The sequence below is a fragment of the Ailuropoda melanoleuca genome, chromosome 8, assembly GCF_002007445.2.
Source record: "Ailuropoda melanoleuca isolate Jingjing chromosome 8, ASM200744v2, whole genome shotgun sequence".
Classification (NCBI taxonomy): Eukaryota; Metazoa; Chordata; class Mammalia; order Carnivora; family Ursidae; genus Ailuropoda; species Ailuropoda melanoleuca.
The window spans coordinates 117,971,376-117,996,772 of record NC_048225.1 but is presented as its reverse complement, the minus strand read 5'-3'; the positions used below and the strand labels follow the sequence as shown (position 1 = coordinate 117,996,772).

Here is a 25,397-nt window from a genome sequence, read left to right as displayed (position 1 = left end):
ACAGTGTTTTAAAAAGAAAAAAAAAAACACTTTTGTGGCAACCTGGTCCTTATTTTGTTCTTCACATCAGACATGGCGGATCAAATCCAGAGGCGCCTTCCGGGCCCCTCGGCTCAGGGCGGACTGCAGGCGCCCGGCCTGTCCCGTTCCCTGCGGGATCGCTGCGGCCTCTCCAACGAGGTTGGCCGAGCAAACAAATGAGCAATCGGCGAGTGGATGAATGCCATGAGCCGCTGCACCAGGCTGCCCTGCCTCCCCCCGCCCCCAGCACCTTCCAGCTTGGCCGTCAGGTCCCCGCAATGACCTTGGACCCCGGGAGCCCAGGTCCCTCTCTTCACCTGCCTCTCCCTCCCGTCAGCATGAAATACCAGGGACATTTTAGGATCTGTGTCTATCAGAGGGTGGCCTCTTCAGGATTGGAGTTCTGTAGCCTGGATCCTCCACTCGGATTATCTTGGGGGCGGGGGTATTGAAAGTTCTAAAGAACTTCTCACACAGCAATCTCTTAATGCTTACAACAAGCCTAGGTGAGAATGTGGGTTCTCTCCACTTGACAGGTGAGTCTCAGAGGAGTAACCAGCATGCCCCGGAGCACAGATCTCACTGGTCAGGCGGGGTCTGGCCACTCCGCTCACAGTCACCACGCTCCCTACCCAGGATGTGATTGTTCCCTGGTCATCTATGTACCAGCTGGGTACACGCACAGACCTGAGAAAAACTGAGCGGGTTAGTATTAATTCTTGCACACAAAGGTTTGGCCACTCCTGGGTTCCACCCACCTGTTCCCACCAGCCACTCACATGGGCACTCGCGCCCCCACCCGGTAACTGAGAGGGGAGGGCCCCTTCCAGCCCCTCCCCTTCAACCGTACAGAGTGGGGCAAGAAAGTTGCTTTGTGCAAGCGCAGGTTTGGTCACCTGGTTCACAGGTGGCAGTCCATTTCGTCGCCTAGGACTAGAAACGGGAAGCGCTGTGGCATTTGGAGAGCTGGCTGTCTGCGGGCCCAGCCTCCCAGGACTTCCCTACAACCCTCCCCAACTCTCCGCCCCACCAGCAGCTCCCCCTAACACCGCCCCTGCAGGGACGAGGGAAACCCCCATAAACGAGATCATGGGCGACCCCTTGTGGGGATGGGCGGGTACTGCGAGCGGTCTGCGAACCATGCGCACACCAAGCTTTGTTCAACAGACTGCAAACAGAGCCGTATCTTCCTGGGATCATCTATGATTTTGTTCAAAGATATATTTTGGGGGGGATTAATAAATTACAAACTCATTTAAAATCTCCTTTTATTAATGCATTTTCTTTTTCAATGACTAGGAAACCTACAACTACTCTAATGAGCAGGAGTTTCAAGACACTTTGCTTCGTTTAAACAGAGGTGTCCAAACTGGAAGGGTGTGAGTGGAAACACTGTTACCTGTAAAGTACTGGGCACCGTGAGGGCTGCTCATTATTTACTCTGCCTGGTTTGTTCTTACTGGTCAATGCCCAGGCCATGACTACAAGCAGGGTCTCTGGTCATGGCTGGGTCCCCACCTGGGGGCATGGGCCACTTCTGAGACCTCACGACCCACTAACCCGATGGCCAGGCTAAGAATGAAACAGTACTGTGAAGGCAGCTCGGAGGGGGGGAGTCCTAGAGGCTGAGCCGATCTGGGTTGGGTTTTATTTAATATAGCTTCAGAGGACAGAGAGAAGTGTCTCAGGCTTCTCCCTCTCCCAGAAGCATCAAATTCATAGACTGAGACTATCAACAACCAGAGCCTACATGGTCATTGTGCACAATATTTTATCATCTATTTTTTTAAATCATATTTATTGCCTTATTCTGATCAACCAGGAGCGGTATTATTAGTCCAGTGTTTACCAACAAGGAAACTGAAGCATCGAGAAGCTAAGTGACTTGAGGAAGTCACACGATCGGTGATAGAGCCAGATGGGGCTGGGGGGTGTCTGTCTCCCCCTACAGTATTACCACTATATCTTTCTGTCTTTAGCTCAACACAGCCTAACACAAGTGGCCAATGTCCTTAAATGCCAAAGTATTTGTGTGTCCAATGAAACTTTTGCATCTACTAGGCAAACATGCTTTCCTCTTTCTATTAGGCTCCAGATGTTCTGGAAGCAACAATGATGGACTCCCACCACTTCTTAAGCCCTGGGGATCACTGTGAAAGTCAGTCTCCCTAAAGAAAGAAAAGAGTAGGAGGCTCCTGGGTGGCTCAGTCGGTTGAGCGTCCAACTCTTGGTTTGGGCTCAGGTCATGATCTCAGGGTCCTGGGATCGAGTCCCATGTCAGGCTCTGCACTCAGAGCGGAACCTGCTTGGGATTGTCTCTCCCTGTCCCTTTATCTCCCCCTCTCTAAAATAAAATAAATAAATAAAATCTTGAGAGAAAGGAAGGGAGGGAGAGAGGGAAGAAGGAAGGAAGGAAGAGAGGGAGAAAGAACAGAGTAATTCCGTCTTCCTACTTTCCCGCTAGGCATCAGGCCTCCTCTGTGCCTCCCACTGTGGGGATTTTACAGACAGAGGCTCCCCTGGACCTCCCGCCCGCACACGAGCAGCAGTGCCAGACCTGTTTCTTTTCCTCTCATTGCTCTGCCACCCCTCGCTCTGCCTGTGGGCAACAGCCTTCAGCGGGTAAGGCTGGCAGAGGTCTCCCTTGCATTCTCGAAGCAACACAGCCCCTGGGCACCTGAGGACTCGGGACAAGAGACAGCAGCCCAGCTCTGAGCAGCCCGCCTGAGAGCGGAGAAGGTGCTCTGGACCCACTGTTTGCTGTGCTTCCCATGATCCATGTTGCGAGGCCCGGCCTTTCTCTTCCGGATTTATGGCTACCTGTCCTGGGGAGAGCATGGATTACCCCATCTACGGCAATTTCCATCTCCGTAAGAGTTAGGGGAAGATACCTAGACTGGCTGCTCTGTCTCCTGGGGGATTAGGAGCCATCAGGGTGTGACTGCTGGGCAGCAGAAAGCCTGCAGAGGGTCAGGGTGGGGGGTGCTGGCTCCCTGTGACCCCCGCTTGCTTGCCCTTGCTCTGCGTTTGGGTCAATTATCCTCGTTCTATCAACACAGCTTCCCCATGGAGGCGGGCACGAGAGATTCAGAGGATGGGCCTAAACACCCGAGTGCTTTCGGGGGCCTCTGCCTGCAGAGACACTAAGTCTGGGGTAACCAAGTAACATGTTGGGGGACACCAACTAACATGTTGGGGGGAAAGACGGGACAAGATGTACACAAAAGGGTGACAATCATTTCCCAAAATCACTCGGCAGGTTTGCACATACACTCACCCAGATCTGACCTACCCGGCTCATTTCAGAGGCAAGAACACCCTGGCTTGCGTGGGGGGGGGGGCGGCTGATGAGCACAGGGCTCCTGACTCCCAGGACGGGGCTCTCCTCCCCCACCTGCCCTTCTCCCTGCAGCTCCTCTGCGGCCATCGGAAGTAGAAAGACCAGATTCTGCTTTGTTCTGACAGTGAGTGAGTGCATTTTGAGGAATAGCTGGTCTGTCATCGCTGCTTCTCAAAACCTCGCTCCCCTTACTAATGTTCCAACACACACAGGATTATTATAATCCCCAGACATGCAAACCAGTTAAAAGAACTTTAGAGCAAACACCCATTGACCAACGACCTGGACTCTACCCATAACACTTTACGACACTTCCTTGATCACATTTTTATCCATCCATCAACTCGTTATAATTTTTTGGCATTTTCAAGTAACTCACACACATCAGGGGACTTCACCTCTGAACAGTTCAACTGGCACATCATGCCCTAGAGTTAAAATTTTCTTCACTTTTTTTTTGGGGGGGGATGTACATGGAGTGAAATATCTAAATCTTAAGTGTTTTATCATATTAAGTTCTTAATATTATGTAATAATTATTAAGTGAAAACGAGAAAGTGAATTAACGTTGTTTTGAGCATTGAGAAATACATCTCCAAATGATGAGATTTGCCTGAGGCTGGTCTGAACCCTCTCTTGGAATGTTCTCGCAAATCCACGCTCAGTGGTGGGGACCCAGATGGAAAGTAGCCATTTGCTCTTCACTTCAAGAATGCTTCTCCTTCTCCTTAACTAGGAAGATCGGTAGGGGAAGAAAGGGATAAAGAAAGGGGGCTAATCAAAAGGGGGAATGAAGCTCGAGAGACTATGGACTCTGGGAAACAGAGGGCCTCAGAGGGGAGGGGGGTGGGGGAATGGGATAGGCTGGTGATGGGTAGTAAGGAGGGCACGTATTGCATGGTGCACTGGGTGTTATACGCAACTAATGAATCATCGAACTTTGCATCGGAAACCAGGGATGTACTGTATGGCGACTAACATAATATAATAAAAAAAAAAAAAAAAAAGAATGCTTCTCCTTAACCCCCTCAACCCAGCTCGTCTAACTTCATTCCTGACCGACCTCTCTGCCATGCGGCCTGGCCCTCATGAAGGACACCTGTCTTCCCGGGCTACGGGTGATGGCCACCGAGGGCAGGCCCAGAGCCGCGTGCCTGGGGGTGATTTGCTGGCTGGGACAAGAGCCCTCTACCCCAGGAATGGCCAGATAGTAGCTGCTGGAACAGCAAGATCGGCAGAGAAGACTGGTGTTGATCAAAGGAAGCTAAATACTTGGCCCAAAGAAGGCCACGAGGTTTGTGAGAGAGGGCAGGACGGGAGGCAGCAGGACTCACATTCCAGGGCAGTGAGTCTGGTCGCACGAACCCCTCACTGTGCTCTCCCACGACAGTTTTGGAGCCAGATGGTACCAGCTACGTTCCTGCCCCAAGTCTCCTGAGGCTTGGCCCGAAGCAGCAGTCACGGCGCTCCATGCCTTCCCCTCCCCCTCTGTTAGAGCCACCCTGGGGCACAAGTCGGGATCCAAGCTGAGGGGCTCGGGAGCTGTAGGGATGAGACCTGACAGCCCCTCTCGGACCCCACACTGGGCAGATAACACCACTGACGTGCTCTGTCCTGACCTGTCATTTTTAGCAAAAGTAAGGCTGCATGATCACAGAAAGTTTAAAGTCTACATATACGAATATACATATATCTATATATTTGCCCATAATTGCCTTACCACAAGAACACCTGCATTAACATTTTGGTTTATAAACTTTCAGCCCTTTATTACTCATGCGCATTTCTGTGTTTTAAAATGTAAAACCAGGCGTGTCTCGGTGACTCGTGGTTTAGGCTCAGGTCATGATCTCAGGGTCATGGGATCGAGCCCCGAGTCTGGCCCCATGCTGGGCGTGGAGCCTGCTTGAGATTCTCTCTCCCTCTCCCTCTGCCCTGCCCTCTGCTCTCTCTCTCAAATAAACAAAAAATCTTTAATAAAATAAAAAAAATATTAAGTAAAATCAAATAAAAAAATACTATATATGCTATTTTACAATCAGCTTTTAAAAACCCATGTTATTTTAACTATCTTGCTACGCAATTTAAACTTATTCTCTGTAGTTGTATCTTTCACTTAAATTTTTTAATTTTTTTATTATGAATATTTTAGAATAAACGTAAAAGTAGAAATGCTACAATGAATAAGTACGTGGGGAACACACTTATCACCAGATTCTAATAATCAAGGTTTTGACACATTTTTCCACATGACTTTTTTTTTTTTAGTTTTTTTTTTTTTTGCTAAAATAATAATACAGCACATCCCAGACATGGTGTCAATTTCCCTACTTACTTCAGCACCCTTCCCAAAATATATGGGGAAATTCTTCCATCACAATGCCATTATCACACTTAATAAATTTTCGGTATCATCTAATACTCCATAATATAATTTGCCAAAATACCTAAACAGTGCATTTCTTAAGTTGGTTTGTTTGAATCGTGAACTTTCAATGAGAAATTAAATTATTTGTGCAAGCAGGCATTCTGGGAACCGCCAGGAATGACTGCCCAATGGCCGCCAGGAATACTGCCCAAGGGACCCAGGCACTGGGACCCCTGGCAGCTCTAAGACTGTACGTTCGTGGTGTTTTCACTGCTTCTAGAGAGATCAAGCTGCCTCGTCCTACCTCTTCAGGGTCTCCAGCGGCTCCTTCCTGCTCATGATGCCGGTGTCTGGGTCCACCGTGGTTAAGACGCACCTGAATACACACATAGCATCATACAAGGGACAAAGCCGACTGACCTTGGCTCTCCCCTCCCTCTCCCTGCCGGAGGTAAAGGACCCTTACCTGGAACAAGCCATTATTCTTTTCAGTATCACATCACCGATAAGCAGCTCATCCCACGAATCCTAGAGGACAAAGCACAAAATTCCTATGAGCCCTTCCGAGCCCGAGCCCTGCACACCTGTGTAGGGACTTCACACGCGGTGCCGCCTAACGGAGCCACTTACACGCGAGATGGCAGACGTTTGGGTCAGGCCTCAGCAGCCACACACCCTCCTGTCCCCTCTCTGCCTGGACATGTCTGCTCATGTCCCTGAATGCCGCTTCCGGATGCCACTGGGCTTGAGGAGGTGGGGAATGGAAGGCTTGGGGCCCCCAGAGGGCATGGGGGACAGAGAAAAAGGGGCAGGGAGGGGGATCCCTCTAAATTGTGCATGCCTTGGGTGCATCCAGACCCTGAGGCATTGGTAGGGTTAGCTCGCAACTCCCCCGGCGGATCCGAACAGATCGAGAGGAGGCCAAGGCCCTTACCTCCGCACCTCCACAGGCGTGTGAACAAAGGGCTCCAGCCCAGCGGGCTCTTCAGGTATTTGCCCACAGCCTGGGTCAGTGGGGCCTCCTTTTCAGGGCAAACCAAATCAATGCACTTGGCCCCCCCTCTAATCCAGCAGGGGAGACAGGAAAAGGTAACGATCGATTTCTTTTTTAAAGTTCCAGAGGATTGGAGAGAAAGCATTGTAAGGTGGTACACTGTGTGTGGGTCCACCCACACAGACAAGAACGGATCTGGAAGCTCAGAGGAACAAAGCCTCAGGTTGCTGTGGTCAGGGGAAGTTTCACGGAAAAGAAAGGATTTGAACGGAACCTTCCAGAGCAGAGACTTTGAAAGGCACAGAAGAAGGGTGCGGAGGCTCAGGGAATGATTAGAGGGAAGACACTGAGGAGACGAAGGACATCTGATCATAGTCCTGATCATAGTCCTGGGAGATAAGTGCCAGCTGCCTGAGAGCTGAAGACAGAAATTCTTGAGTCAAAACCAACCTGTCCAGTTCTTTGTTGGTCACAAGACCGAGAGAGACCTGCAGACTCAGAATTTTAATTCTGAGCGTGTGCATCATTCTTGCTATATGTATTGCAGTTTTTAATCATAAAGTGGGTCTTTTAACTGCAGGTATCACAAGGGTCCAAAAAAGCTGGGCACCCGATGAGAGCCGCCCCAGCCTGTTCTGTGCATGTCTGCCCACCAGGGGGCACTGTGGTCATAAAAAACATACAAGATCCAAAAGGAGAAATGTGGGTTCTGGGTAGGAAATTAGTTTATTATTCATTAAAGAAGTATTTCCAGAGCCCCTTTTAGGTACACTAGAACCTGTTGGGGGTTGAGCCACAGATAAATAAGGTAGAAAATTCCACCATAAGGAAAGCCAGGGATGTAAACGGGTGCAAGTCCTGAGCCTTGGGATGCTCTGTGCCTGAGCAGACCCTTGGGGGCCGTCACCTCCCATCTGGTCTGGGTCAGTAACACCCCTGGGGTCACCTAACAGCCTGCAGTCACCACCCTCCTGGCCTGTCTCGCTGGCCTGTTCACAGTCTGATCACCTGGGACTGTGATCTCCTTGGAAGAAGCAGCCACTCGTCTTCAATCCTGTTTTCCTCATGTCATCCACAGTGCATGGGACACAGAGGCACCAACTCAGTGTGATGAGTGACACGCCTGACAAAATGAGCTCAGCCAGTGTCGTATTACCGTCCGACTTAAAATATGAAATGTTCCCCGTTAGGGAGCGCTCAGAGGTAGAGGGAAAGGAAGGCTTCCAGAACTAGATTCGGTTCAAACAAATCTAAATCTGAGGTCCTACTCTGGGCCGTCTCCTCAGTACTCAAGTTCACCTGCATCTGACCATCTCAGAATTTGGGGGTAGGAAACGTCAACAAGACCCAGGGCTCAAGGATCACTGGAGGAAGGAAGCTTAAGTCGGTCACAGCTGGGGGAATGCCTGAGCCAGGCCCCTTCACTCTGATTATAGGACAGAAACCCTCCCCCACCTCCCTGTGACACTTTCTATGTCTAAGAGCTTTTCCGCAGATTATCGACCTTGATTCTGACAGCTGCCATCAGGGGAGGGGCTGGCTGAACCATCTGCATTTTACAACTGCAGGAAGCAGGGGCCTCGAGAGGTGAAGGACCTGTCCAGGGTCACACCACCACTTAGTGAAGCAGGTGGATTCAAATTCAGTGCCCCAACCTCATGCATACCCCCTACAATGCTCAGAGTTCCTTTGGCCCATGGTACTAGTCTTGGTTCAAGACCCGGCTCCTCCACTTCTTGCTATGGGGTAGCCTGGGTAAGTCAGGTCACCACCCCCCCCAGACCTCTCCTTTCCCCCTTATAAAATGGGAATGATGACTTTCATCTCCCTGGGCTGCAAAGCACAATGTGAGAATTAAATGGAAACCCTCCCCCTCCTTTCTTTTTTCCCCCGAGAAGGAAAACCCTCCAGAGAAACTGCTTTCCTGGCCACAACTGGTGCGAGACGAATATCAATGAGATGGTCAAAGGCAACCCACATGGATTTTTCCCTCTTGTCTGAGTCCGGCGGAACTGTGTCGGGTGTGATCAAAGGCAGACGAGCTCCCTTGTCACAGTGGAACACGGAGAGATAGCCCAGTCCAGGCTCTCAGGGATAGGGCACGTTTCCCACCTCACACTAGCAGCTGACCTGCCATCTTTGGAAGACATGATATGCTCGGGGCGTTTCACATAAAATGGCAGAGGTGGATTTGGGGGTACGTCTGTTGCCTTCCACTGACTGACGCTGCATTTATACTTTTCATAAGGCACCTTAGCCAAACTGATCCTTTAACAAACCTGTAAGGTAATCCCAAGCAGAAAAGATCACCCCATTCTCCAGGCAGGTAAAGGAGCCTTAGAGGGAGCACACAGGGTCCTACAGAGGCCAGTGAGGAAGCTGGCAGCTGACCTCAGAGCCTCGGGTTTGAGTGTGGGCCTCAAATTCCTAGACTGCTTTTTTCAGCACACATAGCTGCCTCCTCACAGCCTGACAGAAAGGCAGAAACCATTCCCTTGAATATAAGGGATTAGAACTCAGTCACATGGATTTAGTTCTGCTGCCTGCCCTCCACCTCCACTTGCCATCTAAAAACATGAGCCGCCGGAACTCCAGAATTCCCATCCGAGGGATAGTGCTTCCATCAAGTACCCACAGCTGGGTGGTCATCAGTCACCAAATGCCCAAGACCACCAACATCTACCATCACGGTTGACGAGGGAGAGAACCAAATGAAATATTCAAAGACAATGACAAAGGTAAATCTGCCACCAGAATCATGGCGCCCTCATGCTAAGCCACAGTGCAGACATCTGAGCACGGATCGAAGGTGGCACTGGGAAAATTTTAGGGCAGTGCCGTCCAGCTTGGGGACTTCACTCGCACGCCCCAGCAACCATACTATAGATGCCTGTCTTCTCCTGGGGCCATCGATGGAACAGGAAGGCCAACCTCCACAAGACATGAGCCCATGCTGACTTTGAGCCATGGCCCACACACAGCGTGTATTTTATGCTACATACATTTGACTCAAAACTACGCTACGTACTGGGAACTCTCCTTAGAAGTCTCAGACCCAGAACTGCCCCCCAGACACCAGCACGTCATGTATATTTGCACCCTCTGTACAGAAGTCTGCACTGATTAGATGCTCAAGAAATCGAAACTCTGAATTGTCTAGCACACAACCGATAATAATTAACGAATTCTTTAGAATAATCTAATGCAATGTCAGAGACTCTTATACCTTAAAAAAAAAAGTTAAATCCAAGGAAAGGGACAAAGAAGGCATTGTGTTACCTCTGCATAGACACCACACCCTGAAATTACGATACTGGGCCTGAAGTTAGTCACTTTAACTTTTTTCTCCAGCCTGGAGTTGAGATCTGCCAACGATGCCTCAGAAAGGATCAAGAATGGGCTGGCATCTGAGTATGCAACCTGGGAAGGAAATAGAAATGGTTGGAAGGTGGTACACAGAGGTCACATGTGTCTAGTTCCTGGAACCCTCTCTTCCCCAGCCCCTACACCAGTGTATATGTGCACGCATGCACACACACACACGCACACGCACGCATGCACACACATGCACACACGCACACACACACATACACAATATTTCTAAGTATTTCTTTAGTTCCTTATATAGAAAAGTCACAGTGGTTCAGGATTCCTAAATAGCCTTGCAGATAACCGGAATTATATGATGGAATGAAGAGAACATGGGCTTGGGATGGAGAGCTGCCACTGGCCAAGTGCCCTTAAGGAAGTCACTCCACCTTTCCAAGCCTCAACTTCCCCAATGTGATGTGCTTGATGACCTTAACATGGGTGATAAAAATATTCACTGATTCCCTGGATACCTATTTTTTTATGCAATCTGCAAATCAACATCAAGTCTGTTTCCTGACCATTTATATAATTTTTTAATGGCCATAATAATTGTGCTACCATAGTGTTGTGTTACCAACCCTCCCTTTATGATGAATCCTTACAGCCTTATTCCCGAGAGGGCTAACCTGGTCCCTTTAAGCCTGTGGCTCTCCTTACTCCCACACTCATTTGCCCAAGCGCGATCATCTGACAATTGCAATCACCCTGTACAAAGGTTGGACGCCACATACGGCTACAGAATAGAGTGGAAAAAATCTGGACATAGAAGAGTTTTGAAACCCTGTTGGCACTGGAAGGCTTGCATAAGTAGGAAAGTAGATGCCCATGGGAAAAAGGCAAGAGTCCCCCAAATCAAGAAACACAGATGAAGCTTCCAAAGGAAGGGCTTTATTTTTGCCTACTGTTTATAATCCCCAGCCGCTGCTCAGGCCAAGCCGGGAGCTGCCTGGCAAAATGACCGAGCAGAGCTCAGCACACAGGCTGCCCTGCCTGATGGGCTCTGCACCCCTGAGGAGGCCAGCCTTCCCCAGGACACACCAAAGGCCAAAGCCAAGAGATGCTCCTCTGACCTGGTCGGTAGGCCGGAAAGCTTCCAATATTTGGTGAGAATTTCTCGGTCGCAGGTGAGGCTCAAAGTGCACCAGGCGGTAGGGCTGTGTCTTCAGGAAGCTGGTTATCCACTGGGCAGCAGCGTCCCCACAGTCCCGGCCCTCGATCTCCAGGCCGTGCACTCTGCAGGGGGTGGCAGGAGCAAAGAATGGCTGTAGGCTTTGAAAATCTGGACACCCTAGCGTGTCCTACACAGATCCGAAAAGCTGGGGTGTCACCGTGATTCCTTAATTATCAGGTAAACATGATTTTAGCCTGGCCTTGCCTCCGAACCCCTGTGTAAGGCTCAGTGAAGTCTGTGGCAAGCCTTGCTCTCCCCAGTTGTACAACAGAGTGATACATACCTGTGCTTCCCCATCTGGAAGGAATGCACGGGAGAATAAAATAAGATCATAGGTTGGAAAAGATACAGAGTTCTCCAGAAGAAAATGAACGCATCAATGTAAAGTAAACTTACAATTACTGCAAAATCTGGTTCACCCAGCTGGACAGCAACCAGAAATCTGTACTTAATAGGCCCAGCCACACGTCACCAGTATGATGATAATGAAACTAGTCACAGCAATGTATGTGAAAATGTTCTATAAAATCTAAAACATGATAGACAGCAATAATAATCTAATTTGATTTGATTGCTAGCAATCAGCATAGGATTTGAAGTCTCCCCCCACCCCAGACATACAGGATGCAGGACTTCATGGGAGCTGTATGTGTCTCACAGCTGCAGAGAGAAAGAAACAGTATAGGCTGGTATCTCCCATGCGTAGGACCATTGCTATCGTGGGTATTCAAGATAAGACTGGTACTTGGGTACAACAGGAAAGAGTGGTGAATTGCACAGACAGAACGTGATTCTGTTCAGTTTCATGATAGTAAGGCTTTAATTCTAGCAACACGTGATAATCATCTCTTTTTAAAAAGAAAGAACAGACCTCAGGTCCAGAGACCTCTGCAGGGACTATTTCTAGCAGGTAACATTCCATTTATAACACATATTTTTTAAAGATTTTATCTATCCATTTGAGACAGAGAAAGAAAGAGATCACAAGCAGGGGGAGAGGTAGGCAGAGGGAGAAGCAAGCTCCCCGCTGAGCAGGGAGCCCAGGATGGGGCTCCATCCCAGGACCCTGGGATGATGACCTGAGCCGAAGGCAGACACTTCACCAACTGAGCCACCAGGTGTCCCGAGATACACATTTCTCACGGAATTAAAATACTTTGATATTTTACTACTGAAGATGTATGTAAATAAAGTCACTACACAGCTGGTACAATAAAAAAAAATACTAAGAATAAGTAATATAATTAATTAATTAATTAATTAAATGCCTTTAAGGTGTTTTTTAAAAGCTGAATCAATTTGAAGGAAAACATTCAATAAATACAGTTGGCTCTTGAACCACATGGGGGTTAGGGGCGTCAACCCTCCATGCAGCAGAAAATCCACATATAAGTGTTGACTCCCCAAAAATTTAACTACTAAGAGCCTCCCGTTGACCAGAAGCCTTATGGATAACATAAACCGGTGATGAACACATATTTTGTAGGCTGTGCGTTATTACCCACCGTATTCTTATGATAAAGCTAAAGAAGAGAAAATGTTATTAAGAGAATCATAAAGAAGAGGAAATAAATTTACAGGCTGCACTGTATTTATTGAAAAAAATCTGCACGTTCGAATCCACAGAGCTCAAACCTGTGTTGCTCCAGGCTCAGTCGCATGCCCAAGAGTCAGCATAACGCACGGCTGTGCAAATGCCTGAAGTTTGGGAAAGAGGAGAGCGTCAGGTAGACCTACTGGGGAGTGCATTCTGTTCCCACAAAGGACTAGCTCAGTGACCTTGGGGATATTTCTCACTTTGTGCCTTTAGCTTCCTCATCTCCAGAAAGGGGATAAAGTCAACCTCCTTACAAGCATCAGGGATCATCTATACAAGGTCCCCAGAACGATTCTCAGGTTTCGGATGTGCTCAGTAGATGGTAGTAAGTACTCTAGTTTTGTTTTGGGGTTTTTCCCCCAGTTATTTCAAGTGAGTTTTCTCCACAGCAGTCTCTTATGATCCTTTGTATTTCTGTGCTATCAGCTTTAACGTCTCCTCTTCCGTTTCTGATTTTATCTGATTCTGCTCTCATTGCTCTTAATGCACCTGGCTAAAAGTTTGTCAATTGCATCTTTTCAGAAAACCAGCTCTTAGGTGCGCCAACTATTCCCAAATGTTTAAAAAATAAAAATAAATAAACCATCTCTTCATTTTGTTGGTCTTTTCTGTTATTGTTCTAGTCTCTCACTTATTTCTGCTCTGATCTTTGTTCCTTCCTTCCTTATGTTAACTTCAGGCTTAGCGTGTTTTCTAACTCCTTGAGGTATAAAATTAGGCTGTTTCTTTGAGATCTTTTTTTTTTTTTAAATGTCAGCATTAAAAAAAACTGGGAACTGCTTTTGCGGCATCCCACAGATTTTGGTTAAGTTGTGTTTCCATTTTTCTTTAAGATTTTTTTTTTAATTTCCCTTTCGATTTCTTCTTCGACTCACTGGCTGTTCAGAAGTGTGTTGTTCAATTTCTGTATGTTTGTAAACTTTTCAGCTTTTGTCCTATTTTGGTTTCCGGTTTCATACCATTGTGGTGGTAAATACATCTGATATGATTTCAGTCTTCTGGGTTTGCTGACTTGTTTTGCGACCTATCACAGGACCTATGCTGGAGAAGACTCGTTGTGTGCTTGAGCAGACCGTGTATTCTGTTGCTGTTGGAGAAAATGTTCTGTAAATGTCTGTTAGGTCCACTTGGTGTGAAGTATGATTCAAGGCCAACATTTCAGTAGTGATTTTTCTCTCCACATGATCTATCCATCATTGAAAGGGGGATACCAAAGTCCCGACTATTGCTGTTTTGCCCATTTTTGTTAGTATTTACTTAATATATTTAGGAACTCCAAGGTGGGGGGCATATATATTTACGATTGGTACATATTCTTGATGCATTTATCCCTTTTCAGGGCGCCTGGGTGGCTCAGTTGGTTGAGCGTCTGTCTTCAGCTCAGGTCATGATCTCGGGATCCTGGGATTGAGCCCCCATCAGGCTCCCTGGTCAGTGGGGAGTATGCTTTACCCTCCCCACCCACCCACCCCCCCGGCTTGTGCTCGCTCTCTCTCTCTGGCTCTCAAATAGATAAAATCTTAAAAAAAAAAAAAGAATATCCCTTTTCATTATATAATGACCTTCTTTGTCTCATTACAATCTTTGGCTGAAAATCTATTTTGTTTGATTAAATATACCAACCCTTGCTCTCTTTTGGTTTTTGGTTTCCATGTGCGTAGAATATCTTTCCTTAACCCTTCACCCAGAGCCTATGTGTGTCCCTAAATTTGAAGTGAGTCTCTCAGAGGCAGCATAGTTATGGGTCTTGTTTCTCCATCCAGCCTCTGTGCCTTTGATGGGAGAATTTAATCCATTTCCATAAATTATTGATAACTAGGGGCTTCTGGGTGGCCCAGTCGGTTAGGCATCCAGCTCTCGCTTTCAGCTCAGGTCGTGATCACAGGGTCGTGAGACTGAACCCCACATCGGGCTCTGCGCTGGGCATGGAGCCTGCTTAAGATTCTCTCTCGTCCTCTCCCTCTGCCGCTCCTCCCCCAGCTGTTGTGTGCATGCATGCACCCTCTCTATAAAAAAAAAAAAGTGCTGATAACTAAGGACCAATTAATGCCATCTTACTATTTTCTAGCTGTTTGTAATTCCCTTGTTCCTTTCTTCCTCTTTTTCTATCTTCCTTTGTAAATTGATGATTTTCCATAGTGGAATGCTTCGGCTCCCTTCCCTTTATCTTTTGATTCTAATGGCCAGTTTTTTGCTTTGTGGTTACCATGAGGTTTAATTGAAACATTATATATATGGCAGTGTATTTTAGGCTGATAATTTAATTTTGATCTCATATAAAAACCCTACTCTTTTTTTTTTTAAAGATTTTTTATTTATTTATTCGACAGAGATAGAGGGAACACAAGCAGGGGGAGTGGGAGAGGAAGAAGCAGGCTCATAACAGAGGAGCCTGATGTGGGGCTCGATCCCATAACACTGGGATCACGCCCTGAGCCGACGCTTAACCGCTGTGCCACCCAGGCGCCCCTAAAAACCCTACTCTTTTACTTCCCACTCCCTTTTATGTTTCTGATGTCACAATTTACCTGCTTTTATGTTGCATATGTATTAAATTATTATAGCTATAGTCCTAATACTCTTGTCCTTTCTTATGCTAAAGTGACTAACGCACCACATATGTCAGTATTAGAGTATTCCAAATTTGATGCTCTGTTTATTATATATTTATTTATCTCTTTTAGTCATCTACACCCAACGTGAGGCTCAAACTCATGACCCCAAGATCCAGAGTCACATGTCTACCAACTGAGCCAGCCATGTGCCCCAATTCTGTGCTTACCTTTATCAGTGTGTTGTACATTTTCATATGCTCTCATTTGACTAATTAGCATCTTTTCCTTTCAGCTTGAAGAACTTCTTCTAGCATTTCTTGTAAGGCAGATGTAGTGGCGATGAACTCCCTCAGCTTGTGTTTGGGAAAGTCCTTATCTGTCCTTCCTTTCTAAAGGCTAACTTTGCCAAAGAGAGTATTCTTGGCTGGCAATACTACTGATCATCCCAGTCTCTCCTAGCCCGTGAGGTTTCTGCTGAGAAGTCGGCTGATACAATTATGGGGGATCCCTTGTAAGTTACAAGCTTCTTGTCTCTTGCTGCTTTTAAGATTCTTTTTCTTTGATTCTTTTATTATTTTATTATCATGTCTGGGAGAGCCTCTATTTCAGTTGAATTTATTTGGTGACCTGTACGCTTCGTGAAATTGGAGATGCAAAGGTCTCCCCAGGTTTAGGAAGTTCTCAGCTATTACTTCTTTATGTAAGTTTTCTGCCCCTTCCACTTTTCTTCTTCTTCTGGAACTCCAATAATTCACCAGTTGTTTCTTTTAATGGTAACCCAGAGAGCACATCGGCTTTTTTTACTCTTCATTCTCTTTAATTTGTTCTCCTCTGACTGGACAGTTCCAAAGATCTGCTCTTAACCCCACAGATGCCCCTGTTTGCTTGACCCATGTCGCTCTTGGTAATACTCTACTGCATTTTTCATTTCATTCATTTTATTCTTCAGCTCCAGAATTTCTCTTTGGTTCTTTTTTTTTTAATCATTTTTATCTCTTTGTTTAACTTCTCACTTTGTCCATTTATTATTTTCCTGTTTTCACTGAATTGTCTTTGATTTCTTGTATCTCATGGAATTTCCTCAAAACAGCTATCTGAATGCTTTATTGGGTGAATCACACACCTCTGTGTCTTTGAAATAGGTTACTTGGTTCCTGTGCTCTCTTGGTGATGTCATGTTTCATTGACTTTTCATGTTCCTCGGGGTTTTGTGTTGCTGTCGTCCTATTTGACTAGGAGTTATCTCCTTCAGTCTTTACTAACTGCCTTCAGTAGAGAAGATTCATAAATTTCCACAATATGAGGCCCTTAAATTAGCACAATTTGTTCTCTGCCTTCTTCCTTTCTCTTCCCACATTTCTCCTATGTTCTGAGCAGCCTCAGCTGTGTCATGGGGTCCAACATTCCAATGACACACCGTCCCAAAAAATCCAAGCCAAAAAAAATCCAAATGTTTCTAAAACCTTTGACAAAGATAATATAGGCATGGTTTGAGGCTGTTTGCCTGAATAATCCATATAATGGCCCTAATTCTCTGCATCCCATTAGTGGCTAGCATGGCTTATAAGAAAATCAAGCAACAACCTCAACAGTAAAAAACAGGTGCACTGGCTAGGATCGTGACCTTTTGAAATTGACCCCGGGGCCCCAAGATTCATCAGAAATCTTTGGGAGACTGAGGGCTGAAGTTACAACTCCTTCACAAGAGAATGGCCCTGGCTCCCAAAGGAAACCCAGGTCCAAAAGGTCCCTGACATCTTCGCCCTAAGAGTCTGTGAACTATTGTAACATGTCTGAACCTTCTCATTTTGCAATTTCCAAACATGCTCTTGTTTAGTCTTTGAGTGTGGACCGAAGATTCTGTATGGGGCCATGAAAAAAGTTTCCACTTAATTCCAAATGAATTAATAATTTAGTGGGAAAAAAATAACCATAAGTAAGTATGGGTAGATACCTAGTGATGACAAACAAACAGGAATGAGGAGCAAATATATAACACAAATTGCAACAGACATACTAAAAACTTTCCCTCAGGGGCACCTGGCTGGCTCAGTCGGTGAAGGAGGCAACTCTTTGATCGTGGGGCTGTGAGTTCAAGGCCCATGTTGGGTGTTAGAGCCTACTTTAAAAAAAAAAAAAAAAGGTAAAAATAAAAAGTTTTTCTCAGACAATAAATACAATGCAAATTAAAGCAACAAGAAAGGCCACCTTGTTCCTCTAACAGTGCCCAAATGTTTTTAAAGTAGTGGTCAGAATGCAATTAGACAGAGAGGCCCATAAAATACTGGTAACTACGCAGTTGGTATAACAGGTCTGCAAAACGAGTTAGCAACATGTATCAAAAGTCTACAGCTCCCTGTTTCTAGCAAAACCACTGCTAAAAATTTTTCCCTAAGGAAATAATTAGCATTTTGACAAAGATTTACACCAAGGTATTTGTCACATTCTTCTTCACACCTGGAAAAAATGGAAAACAATCCAAATATTTAATCGCGGGAACATGTTAAAATGCATTATAGGACACGCACTTAGAATAAAATATTAGGCCAACGAGAAAATTGTTATTTTTGAAGATTTTTAATAATATGAAAAGCTACTCAACATATCAAGTATATGGCAATATTCAAGACTCTGATTTTTCTATTATTTCTTTTAAAATATTAACTACAAAGACAGAAAAAATATCAGAATACTACTTACAGTTATCTCACAGGTTTTTGTTTACTCCTTTTCGTATTTTCCATTTTTTCAACTATGAATATGTATTACATTTATAATTTTAAAAACATCGAATTAAAATAAGAACATATTATGCCTGAAACTCTAAAATATTACAGAAATTAGATGGGCATTGCATCTTATAAACTTTTTGGGGTACTCAGATATTTTTCAGCTAACTCGGATCTACATTTTTTGATGTGATGTTATTTTCTGTGATAGGTTATGGACTCCATTCTGCGTTCACAATGCATTTTAATTCAAGATGTAGAAACAATGACAAGAGTATAATTAAACCAAATTCTAATTTCCCCTTAATGGAATAAAAAAATCACCTTGAGACATGAGTTCTCAGAAGCAAAGCTAGTTTTCCTAGACTGAAGTTTCCTTGCAGCCCTTCTAACGTCGGGGAAAGAGCCTCTGCCCAAAGCCCTTCCTGGCTGAAATCTCCACCCTCACTACCGTGCGGACAGACCCCTGGGCACGGGAAGGTCAGATCACTCTCCTGGGTGCACCTGTCTTTTCTACCTTAGAACTCCTTTCATTGGTACTAACTATCACAGTTCACCAAAACATTTGCGACTCCCTTCCTAACTCAGATTTGGAAGGTTCCCAGTCTCTCCAGGCGTAACAGGACAAGTTCGATGGTAATGCGTACATCTCATCCCACCCCTTCCCAGACATTGTCCACTGTCACTCCCACCCCATCTTTGTCCTTCCTCCTCTGGTGGTGTTATTTGTCTCGACCCCTTCCTTACCTACACTTGTACACTGCATTCGTGGCAGGTGTCTTGAGCGGCAACTGCAGATCCTTCGTGTAGGCCGCACTGAGGGTCAGGGCATCGCCCTCACAAGTCAGGGAAATCAGGACCAGACGAGGCTCCTGCCGAGCTGTAACCATGTTCCCCTTCTCGTTGATCACAAGCCAAAACCTGCCATGTTCAAAACACAAGATACGTGGGGCCCACCATGACGGATGGCCAGTCTCTGTGGGAGCTTCTGTCATACACTGTCCTCTTTGATTTTGTCCCTGTCAGCCTGGTGTGTGTGAGTCTGTGTGTCTATGTGTGTATCTATCTGTCCATCCCAAACATCAACTCAGCAGCACAGCAAGACTGAGTGTGTCTGTTAATTTCAAAGGGTTGAGGAACCGGTCAAGCATCCCGTGTGTGTGTGTGTGTGTGTGTGTGTGTGTGTGTGTGTGTATAATCTTCAGAATATTTTGAGCTCCTAGATGACACAGAAATCAAAGATGTTAGTATATTTTCATCTCAACGGCCAGGAATTCTGACCACCTTCATTAAACATGCCCCATAGAGACGACAAGAAACTATTTCCCAAAAAGACGTTAAGGGCACAAGGAAGCACCGTGCCTGGCACACAGTAGGTCCTGGGCTCCGGCAGTGAAATAACAAGACTGTTGCTCTGTTGTGCTCAGAGCACGGAGTTCAGTGGAGCGGCATACGATGCCACTTACATCTTGCCAAATCCACCCCTACCTTTTTAAAAAATTAAGGTTTTAATATTCAGGGCAGTGAATGCTGCAATTTGCTCAAAGGTCTCGTTACTAGGGCCAAAATTTTTTCTGGCGCAATACTCCGACGCAGAGGCACTTCCCAGAAAAAAAGATAAATGGAGAAATAAGAGACTAGGAAACTGGTCAGGGGTGGGAGGTGGAGAGTAACTGGTATGGGCTATTTCTTAGCTACTGAGGAAGGGAAACATACTGACATGTTGGTAATTTCAATTCACCCTGGATCAAGTGATTACAGTTCTAGAAGTGAGTTTGTGCTGTTGGGGTCCATCAACATAACATGCTGGGAAACGTGGGCGGCTGTGAAAGAGCTCCCTTGTATGACCTCCGGCGGGTCATCATGGTCGAAATATTTCAGCTACACTAGAAAAACAAGGTTAGTGGAAGCCCTTTCCTGAACTGCCCATTTATCGGTCCTCCTCCTGGACCCAGACAGAGCTCTGCCCTGCTCCAAATCCTTCCTACTGGCACAGGAATATTCTTCTTCGTGTAATAATTCTTCCAGGTATTGATGGCAGTCGGATCTTTCTTTTGTTTTTAATATTTTAAAGTCATCTCCATGCCCAATGGGGGGGCTCAAACTCACGACCCCAAGATCGAAGTTGCAGGCTCCTCCCACTGAGCCAGGTGGGCACCCTGGCAGTCTCATCTTTCCAAAACACCAAGCTAATCATGTCACCCCTCATGAAAAATCCCTCCCTGGTTCCTGCTTTCAGTATAAAACCCTAACTCTTCGGCAAAGCATAACCCAGCTGCCCTCCCAGCCACTCACAACTCCCTGGGTCCTCACACAGGCCAGCCTTTTTCAATTGTTTTATTGTGGTAAAATATATACAACATAAGATGCCTGGCATGCTCTTAGGTATATCCAAAAGGACTGAAAACAGGGCCTCACACAGATACTTGTACCCTGATGTTCACAGCACGTTATTCACAACGCCAAAAGGTGGAAACCAACCAAATTGTCCATCAACAGAGAACGGATATTTTTTTTAATGTGTTTTTAATCATTTTAGGTGCACAATTCAGTGGCAGTATCTCCACAACGTTATGCAACCATCACCACTAGCAATTTCCAAAACACTTCCATCATCCCAAATAGAATCTTTGAACCCATTAAGCAATAACTCCCCATCCCCCCTCCCCCCTGAGCCCCTGGTAAACTCGAATCCACTTCCTGTCTGTGAATTTGCCTACTACAGCTATTTCATATAATAAGGATCATATATCTGTCCTTTTGTGTCTGGCTTATTTCACTTTACATAATGCTTTCAAGATTTATCTATGTATCAGAACTCCGTTCCTTTTTGTGGCCCAACAATATTCCATCGTGTGGAAATGTTGTTTGTCGTTCATCTGCGGGTGGATGTTGGGGTTGATTCCACCTTTCGGCCACCGTGAGTCGCGCCGCGCAGGGGACACTGGTGTAGACATACCTGCCTGGTTTCAGTTCCTTCCGCTCATTCCCTAAGAGAGCACTCACCTTCCCCCCAGCATTCCTTCCCTCCGGGTGTTTACCCAGCTCTCTCTAGAATGTTCCTCTCCCCATTGACTTGCCCGGAAAGTTCATAATTACTTTTAAATATTCAGTTCAAGCTATGACGTCCTTCCCGCCCACCCCAGGCGGTTTCTGGTGCTCCTTCCTTGTGCTCCCTGGCACTTGTCACACTGAGTCTGACAGCCTTTGTCTGCTTCTCCCGATGACACTTCGTGGAAGTGGGTGGACGAAGATCGTGTCTGATTGCTATTTATTAATATATGAGCTCAGTAAATAGTCCCAGTCGATACAGTAAAATGATAACGCCCTTTGCCTCTGGGGCCGACAAAACGAATTCGATAAATTCGACCATCTTGCCGAGTTAGTGACTCCGTACAAACCATGAAATATCTGGGACTCTTGGCTGCCTTCCTGAAGCAGAGGCAGAGCTCACCCCTCACTAATGCTGTGAGTTGCTCTGTCCCGGGAGCAGCAAGGGGGGAAAACCTCAGCCCTCCTCCCTTCTGTGTTCCCTGCAGGAGCCGTGAGGGCCCGTGTGGGAGGAAAGAGCTCGAAGCGCGGCCTTACAATGAGGCTCCGGGCTGGCCTGACGCCAGACCCGTAGGAGAACAAAGCCGCTCGCTCCGGGCCTCTGCCGCCCTCCCTGAACCCCAAGCATTCGCGAGGATCGCAACTACCCAGACCGGGCCTTAATAACAGGCCTCTCCACGCAGCACCCGCGTGCGGAAGAAAACAAGAGTCCGGGGTCCCCCGCTGGGGGGCGCGGGACTCGGATTCCCCCGTCCACGCACGGCGGCTTGCGAGAATGAGGGGAAGGAGCACGTGCACTAGCCCTTTCCCAGCTGCGAGAAGCTTCAGCCGCAGCAGCTGTCCTTAGGATTCTGCGCTCCGCCTTGGTGCGCTCCTTGAGGGGTAGGCTCCGAGGCCCCAAGTTGCCCCAAGTTCTGCAGAGACAGTTAATAAAGCTAATGTGGCGGGGACCAACCCCCGGACGCTCGTCGCCTCCGCTAGATGGAGTTAAAGGAGCCCGTTTGCGCACTGGCGGACACCTGGGCGCCAAAAGCACTCCTGGGCAGGAGCGCAGGGGTGAAAGCGCCCGTGGGAGGTGGAAATACAGCTGTCTCCGGGAATTGGGTCGCGACACAGAGGCCCAGGGTCCCGGGACCCTAGGGTCCCCTGTCGGGAGGTATTAGCCCCCCGTTTCCTTTTTCCTTGCTCCTTTGTAAGGGCAGGAAGGACCGGCCGGCGGACTCTGCAGTCCGCCCCGCTCCCGCCCGCGGCCGGAGCCCACCCCGCGCACCCCGCCCGGCGCGGCCCTACCTGTCCCGCAGGTGGCCGCTGCGCAGCCCCAAGGCCGTGCACTCGGCCGCGCTCACCGGCACGCCCTTGCACGACTTGACCGGGTAGATCCAGAGCTGCGCCACGGTGCCCACCTGCTGCAGCCGCCGGCGCCGCCTGGACCGCGCGCGGCGCCAGGCGACCGTCCCCAGCGCCACGGCGCCCAGTCCCAGAGCCGCCACCCCGAGCCAGGCGGGCCGGGACGGCGCGGGGAGGCGCGGCGCGGGGAGGCCGAGGCGGCCCAGAGCCGACGAGGCGGCTGTGCCCATGGCCGAGCGGGCCGGGAGCAGGCGGCGGCGGCTGCAGCGGGGCCCTTCACGGACGCCCAGCCGTCATCCGTCACCCGGCCGGAGAGCGGCCGCCGCTGGGGCTGGGGGGGAGGTGCGACCCTTGGCCCGGAGCCCAAAGGGCAGGCCGCTCCCGAACCCTTTCCGGGCCGCTCCGAGTACCGCGGCCTTTCCCTGAGGGGTGGCCCCTGGGGCGCCGGCGGTGGGAGGTGGTGGCTCCGCTTCGGCTGTGCGCTTGCCCCACAGCCTCCTCCGCCTTCCGCGGCCTGCGGCTGCAAGGCCGTGCGCCCTCCCCCACGCTCGCTACAAGTGACCACTTTCTTTACGTATGTGTGGGTTTTTATTAAACCTAAAGCGGTCACAGATACCACAGTTGCAGGACAAAGCGTAATTTCTATCTAAATTAGAAATCGGGCGGCCGGGAGATCCCGCCTTGGGGATAATGGGGCGCCGGTGGGCACAACGTGGCTGGCACGGCGCGTCCCGCTGCCCTCCGCCACCCTCCCCGCCTGCCACGCGGGACGAGGGAGCTTGCGGGAGTGGGAATCAGGGCGGACGGATGCGGCCAGGCGTCCAGGGCCCGCGAACCGAGGCTGGCGAGGAGCTGGCGGTAGTCCGGACTCTCCCAGTCGCAGGTCGGAGCAGCACTGGGCGGCGGAAAACGCCCTCTACAGGGCTTAGGGCGCGGTGCGCTCCTGGCAGCATTGCCGGGTTCATAGTTTGGAAGGCGGGTACTGGCCCAAGATCCCCAGGCTGCTTCAGGGCAAAAGGGAATGTCCACCGACGCTGCAGGCACTACCTTAGTCACTTGTTTCTTTCAAATCAGGTCAGTTTCAAACAAGGTCAGCCATCAGGATCAGGGTTAGAGTCTTAGGCTCCTGTTTGATGTGCCAGACTGTTAATTATTCTGACACTTGTTAAGACGTAAGGAAGACTTCTTTCGAGACTTTTGCTCATCTAAGATCAGGAACAAGGCAAGGATGTCCACTCTTCTCACTTTATTCAACAGAGTACTGGAAGTCCTAGCAGAGCAATTAGGAAAGGAAAAAATAAAAAGCATCCAAATCAGAAAGGAAGAAGGAAATCTGTTTGTGTTGCAGATAACATGATCACATATATAGAAAACCCAAAACACACCACCAAAAACTATTAGAATAACTGAATTCAGTAAAAAACAATATACAAAAACCAGTTGCATTTCTATACATAACAACAAACCATCAGAAAGAAAAATTAAGAAAAATAATCCCATTTATATCAAAAAGAATAAAATATCTAGGAATAAATTTAACCAAGGAGGTAAAGGGTCTATACACTGAAAATTATAAAACATTAATCAAAGGAATTAAAGACGACAGAAATAAATGCTAAATTGTTCTGTGCTCATGGATTGGAAGAATTAATGTTGTTAAAATATCCATAGAACACAAAGCAAGTTACAGAGTCAATGTAATTTCTATCAAAATTCCAGTGGCATTTTTCAAAGAAAAAAAACAATCTTAGGGTGCCTGACTGGCTCAGTCAGTGGAGCGTGCGACTCTTGATCTTGGGGTTGTGAGTTCAAGCCCATGTTGGATGTGGAGATCACTTGAAAACAAAATCTTTAAAAAGAAGAAGAAGGAGGAGAAGAAGAAGTAGGAGGAGGAGAAGGAGGAGAAGGAGGGGGGGGGGCGCTTGGGTGGTTCACTCCGTTAGGCATCTGCCTTCTGCCCGGGTCATGATCGCAGGGTCCTGGGATTGGGCCCTTCATTGGGCTCTGGGCTCAGCCTGCTTCTCCCTCTCCTGCTCCCCTGCTTGTGTGTGCTCTCTGCCCAATAAATAAAATCTTTTTTAAAAAGAAGAAAAGAAAAGAAAAACGAGAAAAAAACAATCCTAAAATTTGCATGGAACCACAAAAGACCCTGAAGAGTCGAAGTAATCTTGAGAAAAAAGAATGAAGCTGAAGGCATCATATTTCCTGTTTTCAAACTATATTACAAAGCCATAGTGATCACAACAATACAGTATCAACATAAAAACAGACACATGGATCAATGGAACAGAATAGAGAAAAGAAATAAACTCATGCATATATGGTCAACTAATTTATGATAAAGAAGCCAAGAATATACAAAGGGGAAAGGATGGTCTCCTCAATAAATGGCAGGGGCAAAATTGTCACGTGCAAAAGAATGAACTGGACCCCTATCTTACACCCTACAGAAAAGTCAACTCAGGGTGCCTGGGTGGCTCAGTTGGTTAAGCATCTGCCTTTAGCTCAGGTCATGATCCCAGGGTCCTGGGATGGAGTCCTGCATCAGGCTCCCTGCTAGGAGAGGAGCTTGCTTCTCCCTCTGCCTGCTGCTCCCCCAGCTTGTGTGTGCTCTCTCTGACAAGTAAAATCTTTAAAAATAAATAAAAATGAAAATGAGCAGCAGAACCAAGCAGACATATTTCCATAGAAGATATACAATGGCCGAGAGGTAGGTGAAAATGTGCTCACTATCACTCATCATCAGGGAAATGCAAATCAAAACCACAGTGAGCTCCCACCTTACATGTGTTAGAACGGCTATTATCAAGAAGAGAAAACAAGTGTTGGGGAGGATGTGGAGAAAAGGGAAC

At 47.4% G+C, this 25,397-nt stretch overlaps 1 protein-coding gene across 1 annotated transcript in view; it reads right to left on the bottom strand.

The window, feature by feature from the left end:
• The window catches only part of MTARC1 (mitochondrial amidoxime reducing component 1), a 43,944-nt gene that overhangs the window by 6,987 nt on the left and 11,560 nt on the right, over positions 1 to 25,397 (bottom strand). Inside the window, exons 2-7 of the mRNA XM_034667208.1 lie at positions 22,489 to 23,815; positions 18,895 to 19,068; positions 11,166 to 11,328; positions 10,003 to 10,143; positions 6,196 to 6,257; positions 6,034 to 6,105 (exon numbers count right to left, since the gene is read on the bottom strand). Of these exons, the coding sequence (XP_034523099.1) occupies positions 6,034 to 6,105; positions 6,196 to 6,257; positions 10,003 to 10,143; positions 11,166 to 11,328; positions 18,895 to 19,068; positions 22,489 to 22,775 (899 nt within the window). The 5' untranslated portion in view covers positions 22,776 to 23,815. The remainder of the gene's footprint in view (positions 1 to 6,033; positions 6,106 to 6,195; positions 6,258 to 10,002; positions 10,144 to 11,165; positions 11,329 to 18,894; positions 19,069 to 22,488; positions 23,816 to 25,397) is intronic.